The sequence below is a fragment of the Cibotium barometz genome, chromosome 28 (assembly GCF_041138505.1).
Source record: "Cibotium barometz isolate CiBa-2024 chromosome 28, ASM4113850v1, whole genome shotgun sequence".
Classification (NCBI taxonomy): domain Eukaryota; kingdom Viridiplantae; phylum Streptophyta; class Polypodiopsida; order Cyatheales; family Cibotiaceae; genus Cibotium; species Cibotium barometz.
Genome location: NC_141073.1, coordinates 34,049,528 through 34,057,831, shown reverse-complemented (window position 1 = coordinate 34,057,831; position 8,304 = coordinate 34,049,528). Strand labels below are relative to the sequence as shown.

The 8,304-nt window shown below is 38.3% G+C and overlaps 1 protein-coding gene across 4 annotated transcripts; it reads left to right on the top strand.

The window, feature by feature from the left end:
* The first annotated feature begins 912 nt into the window (after positions 1-912).
* LOC147622764 (uncharacterized) lies at positions 913-5,128 on the top strand. 4 transcript variants are annotated; one of them, XM_086822394.1, is made up of 5 exons: positions 913-1,153; positions 1,304-1,341; positions 3,745-3,816; positions 3,901-3,997; positions 4,642-5,128. In XM_086822394.1, exons 1-4 carry the CDS (start codon positions 1,000-1,002, stop codon positions 3,967-3,969), a joined length of 333 nt encoding a protein of 110 aa, XP_086678520.1. In that variant the 5' UTR covers positions 913-999; the 3' UTR covers positions 3,970-3,997; positions 4,642-5,128. The 4 variants fall into 4 exon arrangements, 3 of the variants coding, with proteins under 3 accessions (XP_086678520.1, XP_086678519.1, XP_086678521.1); XM_086822393.1 differs by lacking the exon at positions 4,642-5,128 and having other exon boundaries at positions 3,901-4,635; XM_086822395.1 differs by lacking the exons at positions 3,745-3,816; positions 3,901-3,997; positions 4,642-5,128 and adding an exon at positions 3,283-3,652 and having other exon boundaries at positions 1,249-1,341.
* The last annotated feature ends 3,176 nt before the right edge of the window (positions 5,129-8,304 follow it).

The following is an 8,304-nucleotide window of genomic DNA, read 5'->3' as shown; positions in this document are numbered from 1 at the left end:
CGCATAACTATTATTAGCTCCTTGGGCTATATTTTGAATATAGCCCAAGGAGGGGTATATTTTGAATATAATTCTTAATGCACTCATGTGGGAGCTACGCGCATGAGGGGCGAGATTGCACCCAATAGTGTGTGGATGGTGATGTTGACTCTATCTCATATTTTATTTTATGCTCAATCTTGTCAATTTGATTCAAGTCTATAGTTTACTCATTTATACACACATACGTATGCGTACACATAGTGACACATATGTATAAAAGAGGGTTGTGTCTGTGCACCCAATAATGTGTAGATGGTGATGTTTAATCTATCTCATATTTTATTTTATGCTCAATCTTGTCAATTTGATTCAAGTCTATAGTTTACACATTTATACACACATACGTACGCGTATACATAGTGACACATACGTATGAGAGAGGGTTGTGTCTGTGCACGTGATAGAGACATAGAGAGAATGCATGTGAAACACACACATATATGTGTCTATGTGAGAGAATCACACAGACACATATGCGCGTGCACACACACAAACACACACACACACACACATGCACACACGAATACACGTATACGCACACGTGCATACAAATATAGACAAGCATATACAAATACACGCATACACAAACACACACTCACACATGTTTGCATACGCATACACATGCATAGATGCATACACACACACGCAGTCGCACACTTGTATATGCATATACGTATAAGCAAAAACTTTATGCTGGAGCAACAAGCAAGGGTCACCTACTTGTGCCCTTCCAAACCAAAGGCTAGTTCCATTTGGGAATGGAAATATTCGCATGCATTTTTTAAACCTTTTTTTTGGGGGGTAATGCTAGATTTTTATTTGTACCAAGCATGTCCTTTTTATGTATATTTTTATTTGTAACTTGTGAGACTTTACCTTTGTTGAGGGTGTGTGTCATATAATGACAACCTAAGCCGAAATCCCGATTGCGTTTTATTCTCAACCTTCAAACCCTAAATGTTGGGCGAACTGCTATCGCCTCTGTCAGATGAGGATGACGATGGCGGCCACGCTTTTCAGGGCAAAGGCCTCCCCAATCGCAGCATGGGGTTCTCTCTGCAAATTAGGGTTTCTGTCGTTTCTCTGCTGGGAGTGCATCTTCAGCTCCGATGTATTCTCGTGCCCTCCCTCCTCTTGTTTGTGATGTTCAAGTTTTTCTCCAGATCGGTTTCCAAACTCTCTGTTTTCTCTTTTTTTGAATACAAGTCACTTGTAGCTGTGCCAAAGTGGGTTCAAGCAGTGACAGTATGACTCCTGACAGGCTTTTGGGAGCAGTTCAAGTTGATCGCTTGCCACAGAGTAAGTTTTCTTGTCCCTTAAGTTTTCTTGTCCCTTTTTTTTGTACATACATACACACACACACACGTATACGTACATGCAGACATACATATACAGATACGCATACATACATACATACATATACATACATACATACAGATGTATACATTCATACATACATACCTATCCTCATACACACATATATTCTCACATACAATACATGCATGCATGCGTACATACATATATGATTTCCTATTTTAATGGGAGCTTAATAAAAAAAAGGTTTAGTGACCATGTCAACTGAGATGATTTTAGGTGCAATCTACCTATAACGGTGTATTTTTTGGGGATTTGGAGCCCAAATTCTTATATTGTTTTTTTATTTGGATAAAACAAAATTTTCAATTGGAGAGGGAATTTTAAACCGCCATGTAATGTATAGTACTAGTAAAAGAGAGAGAGAGAGAGAGAGAGAGAGAGAGAGAGAGAGAGAGACCTACAATATTGTCTCTCTCCCTCTCCCTCTCATGCAAGAGAGAGAGAGAGAGAGAGATTTTAACAAACTAAGTTACAATATCGTCTTTTGAAAAATATCAAGTCATGGATTGAACGTCAAAAAAGAAAAAAAGAAACTAGTGACAATATAAGTAGTCATGTGGATGATACAATAAAAGTAGAGTCATGTGGATGATACAAGGTATCAATATGAGAGTACTATATAAGTAGTCATGCGGATGATACAAGGTACTAGTTTGTGTAATAAGAAGATCCAATGACTCCATCCTCTGGTAGAACTGAGTGTAGGATAGTGAACATGTCTCTCGAGCTCTCTCTGTGGTGTCCCCAAGTCATCTGTAATTCAAGAGGACCCAACCAAGATAACAAAAAGCGGGTGAGCCTTTATATTTCTTTCCTCACAATCATGTGCAATAATAGTGCTAATTAACACATTTGGCTTTCCAAACATCTAGGTAGGCTAAGAGTAGACATTGTATAATGCTTATAGCTCTAATACATCCTCCAATAAGGAATATTAGCATGTGTGTCAGTGGGATCTTTCGTTAGCATTAAGTTATGTAAGCAGATGGAAGTTCAAAGAAATTTTGTTAAATGTGGCAATGGATAGAAAGGAGCCAACTTACTACATAGGCAAGGAAAAAACATTCTAGACCTTTGGGTAAATGGGGCTTTATATCCATCAGATCCTGGTGAGCCTCCGACATTCCAAAATTTACATGATTTGGTGTGTTTTATTGGTGATAGTAGAAATGGCTTGTTAGGTTATTGCAATAGACTAAATCATGTAGCTTACTATGCTAACACCCATAGATACTTGTGTTATTTCTTTTGAAAAGAAATACAAGCTAGAAGCTTGTTAATTGGTTTGAAAGCGGCATTGTTTTTAAATGTATGTACTTTGAAGCCTTGCATCCTCTTGGATGACTTGGGAGTAGAATCTCAAGGCTTCTATTCATCTGTCTATGCATGCTATAAGTGGGACCTTTTTAGTGGTGCTATTTCTTTTGAAAAGAAATACAAGCTAGAAGCTTTCTTAATTGTTTTGAAAGCGGCATTGTTTTTAAATCTATGTACTTTGGAGCCTTGCATCCTCTTGGATGATTGTGTATGAATCTCAAGGCTACTATTCATATGTATCCTAATACTCGGTTCAAATATAGATATTGAGTAGTCATGGCAATGGGCACTTTTTTTGTTGGGAGAAGCTTTTAGTTTTTTTGACTTTAATTTGCTAATCATTTTTTAAAACAGCAAGGCGAGCATATAGCCTGATATCAGAGCCGATGATTTGTGTTACTTGAGTTAAAATTATAGTATAGATTTTGCATCTGTTATTATTTGAATTTCCTTAATGCCTTTGTGCATCTGGCCTTAGAAATCTACTTGGCTGTCAAACTCCCTAATTGAGTCTAATGTGGAGTGAGTTGGAAACCTGCGTGACAGACATGGCATTATCTATCCCATGAATATTCCAAAGTACAATTTGTTTTCCTGCAAGGAATGCGTTGAGGATCAATGACACCCTGAGAGAGCTCAAATTTGTGCCTTGATTTTCTTGAGAATATTGAAACTTGTGCCACCACACATTCAGAACATAGAAATCGTTTGGATCTCAAAATAAAGAGGGGGAGCATTGTAAATTATGGCAAGTAAATCAGTCACTTGTCACAAAGAAGTTTCTCAGACTATTGTAGGCTTATTTTTCCTCCCTTGCACTTTACAATAACAGGTCATTGCTGCCTAAAGACACTTGTGTGATTGTACAAGAGTTTTCTTTTAGTGAAAAATTAAAAGATCTGTGATTTGAAGGTTTTTTTTATTTTCTTGTATGTCTTGATTATAATATCTATTTTCAACTGGTCACAAATGAATGATCTGGAATGTTGTCCTCTTTGCAACACCCAGGATGTTGAGTGGAGGGATTTTTTAGGAGGTGGTGATATCGTGGTGGTGCGGGGCCGTGGCGGTGGTGCGGGGGTAGAATCTTGCCCATGTTCCCTTAGTACCTTTGTACCCTTTTGAAGGCATGTATTTGATATAATAAGTCTTTGTGATTTGCAGATATCACGTGCTCAAGATTGTTGGACAAGACTAGTCCCAAGGTTAATCTGCATGAATAGATCTAGATAGAAGATCCAACTGGATGTTCGTTTGTCAGGTTTGCCTTGGCCCTTCAAACTCGTCTCAAAGGGATGAAAGTTGCCTCTTGGAAAATTGATAGACAGTGTTCAAATAATCTCAATTAAATATATGAAGGAAAAGATCTTACTCTAGAAGATTAAGAACATTGAGATCTCCCCTGACATGGACTTAATCTAGGCTTCTAGGCTATCATGCATGAGACTGAGTAGGAGTTGGTTTGCTTTAGCAAGGTGTGTCATGATTTTAGCCTTGGCACAGTAGATAAAAGCTTTGGTAGTAGAAACAAGCCCTTTGGAGGACACTGCTAATCAGCATGCTTACATGGTCCCATTAATCTATTTTCTTAGCTGCCACAGCCAGAAAGACGAACGGAGTAAAAATGTACAGATGGGATAGTTAAAGAGTACATAGGGGTTAAAAAAATGGGCCTTCAAATGTAGTCGCTATACCTCCTTTTTTCATGTAGGTGAATTTTAAGTTGGTGAAAGAAATGGAAAATGAATAGACATCCACATAGTTGAACAAATAGAGATCTCGTGGATTTTGGCATGGTTGAATTGCAGGCTAGAAGTTGCATTCAAGGTAGGGGATATCAACACTAGTATTGCAAAAATGTATGTTTGTAGAATGTCTCTAGTTTTAATGTCTTGTATATGGCAGTGGGGGATGAGTTGTGGTCACGATCTGCTCTCTCCACGTTTTGAAAGGGATGGCTCTCCCTTCATCTCTTGGAGAAGTTGATCACATTTCGTTCATCGTTTTGGCTCGTCCAACCCTTCACACGATTGCTGTGGAGTTAGTCGACTTTGCTTGGCAGGCCTCTTGCACGACTTCGTTGTAGAGGCAGCCAAGCCAACTGTGCATGGCAGCTCTCTTGCTCAAAGACTATTTTATAGTTTATTGAGATCAAGATTGTGCCCATAACCTTGTGGAGGACTCTTAAAGACAAGTTGTAGATTTTCGAGAGCTTGTGGAAGTCCTTTGAAAACACTATGGCCAAATCCATTGGCCTTGGACTTTGTAAAGAGTGCCGAAACTGTCCAAGTGGTCCGGTAGGTGGATTGCAAATATTATGGTTTGTTGGGCACTCGCAAGCTTTGTATTTACAAATATTCCTTGGTTACTTGAAGGGGTGGGGGGGTTTGTGGTTAACTGAGGCAACTTTGATCTAGAGTGTGGTGGTGTTGGTGTTGGTTGTGGTAATTTAGCGTTGTGCTTAAATGTTTATTTAATCAAGTTTTTGATTAATTACTTTGAGATCTATCCTAATTACGTTGGTATCAAAGCTTAAGTCACTTAATATGTCTTATCCCTAAGCTAAGGTTAACCTAACCTAAAAGTCTTAACCTTGGTTAGCCTCGAGACGTAACACCATGAGATGCAAGGTGAAAAAAATGTGATACTCGTAGTGAAATATGTAGGTGACATGCATGGATAATAATGGGTAGAAGGTATGCCCTTGTGTGTGCTAGTTTGAGTGGAAGGTCTTACTAACTCAATTCTTTTCTTTGACTCTCTTTGATGCTTTCTTTGACGTTTTCTTGACATTCCTTTTCTTGGGGAGTCAAGATCATTAGATTGTTGATGCTTTACAGTTGGCTTTGTTTCTATAGTTGTAATGGAGCTAGGTGGCCTTTGTGGCTTGGAGATTTAGTGTTAGAGAGCACTGGGAATAGAAGCAATGTTGATTATTGGACTACCATGAGTATATAACATGCATGTTCCTACTAAAAGGTGAAATTGGGCATGTTCTTGGATTCATCTAGGTATATATAGAGAAAAGAGCAGAGACGTCGAACCAATCTATGTATAGCTATATAGAAGAAAGAGTCGAGATTAAGTGAGTACTAAAGAGAGTACACATATAAATGTAGGAATTGAGGATTGAGGTGGGAGGTGAGATGAGAGAGGTATGTAGAGGTGCAGAGGTTTGCAGAGGAGGCAGAGAGGTGTAGAAGCGAGGGCTTGTGGTGGATAACGAGAGCGGTACATAATTGTCGAAGGAAGAAAAGGATATGTCGAGATGCAAAAGGTGTAATGAGGTTACTATTTTGTATAAAATGTGTGAATAAGTGGAGGGTGATAAAGGTGCATGGAAGGTGTAGTTGAGAGCAAACAAGTGTAGATGATGTGTAAAGGTTTTCAAAAGGTGTGAAAATGTGTATAGGCATGCAAGGAAGGCAAGAAGAGGTGCAAAGGTGAGGCGAAGAAAGGAAAGAGATCTCTATTATAAAGTTATTGTAATTATAAACAAAAAGTGGTGAACTGAAATGTAAAGGAGTGAAGAAGACAAGCACTACTGTATACGGGTGAACTTAAATGTAAAGGGGTGAAGAAGACAAGCACTAGTGTATACGGGTGAACTTAAATGTAAAGGAGTGAAAAAGATGAGCACTAGTGTATATGATTATTGAAGGTGGAAAAAGGATGTTAAATGGTGTAGTGATGTGTGTAAGAGGTGTGAAGAGATATGCAACATTGTAGAGGAGTGTAATTGGTGTAGAGATGTAGAGGTACATAACGTGTGAAAAGATGTATAGAAGGTGGTGTAGAGGTGTGAACAGAGACTACATGAGTAGAAAATGTGTATAGGTTTGAGGAGGGAGGCAAAACATTTTAGAGGGATATGTAAGATTTTTAGAGGTGTATAGAAGGTTTTTGGAGGTGTATAGGTGTGAGGAGGCATGCAATGATGGTAAGGGACACAAAAGGTGTGGAAAGATTTATAGAAGATGTGTGTAGGTCTGCAAAGATATGTAAACAATGTGGGGAAGGGGGGACTAAAAATAAGCAAAGTGGCTCATTGTGAAGGCAATTTGCTTAAGGGGGTCAATGGGGAGGCATAGTGAAGGTGGCTTGCTTAAGGGCTCAAGGGGGAGGCCAAGGGTTGAGTGATGTGAGAAAAAGAAAAAAAGATATATTAATATCTAGAGGGTCTTTGAGACCAAAAAGGAGTGAAAAAGACGAGCACTAGTGTATATGGTTATAGAAGGTGAAAAAAGGGTATGAAAAGATGATGTGATGTGTATAAAAGGTGTGCAGAGGTTTGCATGTTAGCTTTGAAAATAACCCGTCTTAGCTTTATTGTTACTTTTACCTTATGTTATTAGGGGTAGCTTAGGAATAAGATCTTAATAGGCATTTTGGAAGATGTTAGCTTAGGAAATAACCTACCTTAGTTTTATTATTACTTTTACCTTAGCTTAGGAATAAGATGTTGGATCAGAGATAATGTTGTGTTTCTTGATCCAGATGGTTATTTATGCACTAAGCATTGATGTATAAGTAGAGAGATATATGCAAAAGAAGTAATACATAGAGCTAGTTATGTATCTTTGTTTCACAATTCTATTTGAGGACTATAATGTTATGTAATGTGATGATCATTTGAATGCTCATTAATATCACAATTATGTTTGATGTTAAATATGTAAATGTTGTGTTGGTTTATCCGCCAACACTTTTGGCGATCTCATTGCGATTGATTCCTTGCACATGCTTTGGTTTAGGATTTGAGCGTTGTAGATTTTGCATAGATTTGGCATGTACGGATTATATGTCCTTGCCCATGAAGTTAAGAATTGTTCATTATTTCTTAGGACATCCTTCAGTCCATCTTTGTTGTTACTTAGATTATGATGGGGTTTGTCGGTCTTTTCGTCTTACATGTTAATGTGTTATCCTTATGTGAAGAGGTTTCACCTATTCTACATATCTTTGTTTTGTTAACTTGTTCGTGGCGTCTCATTGTGATCGAGTTAAAGTGATTACATTTCGTGGGTTTTCCTCTCTAGGTTTGTTAAAACGAGTCCATTTTTTGCATTTATTTCTTTTGTGTGGCTATTCGATAGTTTTCCTCGTCCATGCTCAATCAGATGTGCAAGACTTGCTTCCTCTAGAAGTAGTGTGTCAATGACTCTTATTAGGCTGTTGTCCCTTTTTTGTTGGATTATTCATTTATGATGAATTGGATTGTTGTTATGATACATCATCACCATATAGCACTAGATAGTCTATCGGAGGATGTATCCGCGGATGAGGAATATGTGGCTGTTGAAGAGGAGGATGAGTCCGAAGACGATGGGATTATGGAAGATACAATCAAGGAGCATTCGGTGGGATAGTTGACATAGGTGTAACTATTTGTCCTCCTAGCTCTTTTCACATAATCGAATTCATACCCGGACACATCGACAAGTTGGACACATGGGAACAGGGTTCCTAAAGTTGGCATTGGAAAAAGCACTAGTCTTGGTCAAAAAGCAAGAAAAAGCAAAAAGTCAAATTACGTTGACCAAAAGTTGAAGGCACCACTGGAAAGAG

Coding starts and splice junctions, on each gene's coding strand:
- LOC147622764 (XM_086822394.1), top strand. CDS start 1,000: ATGTTGGGCGAACTGCTATCGCCTCTGTCAGATGAGGATGACGATGGC. Junction 1,342..3,744: donor AGTTGATCGCTTGCCACAGA/GTAAGTTTTCTT, acceptor TGCAACACCCAG/GATGTTGAGTGGAGGGATTT. Junction 3,817..3,900: donor GCCGTGGCGGTGGTGCGGGG/GTAGAATCTTGC, acceptor TGTGATTTGCAG/ATATCACGTGCTCAAGATTG.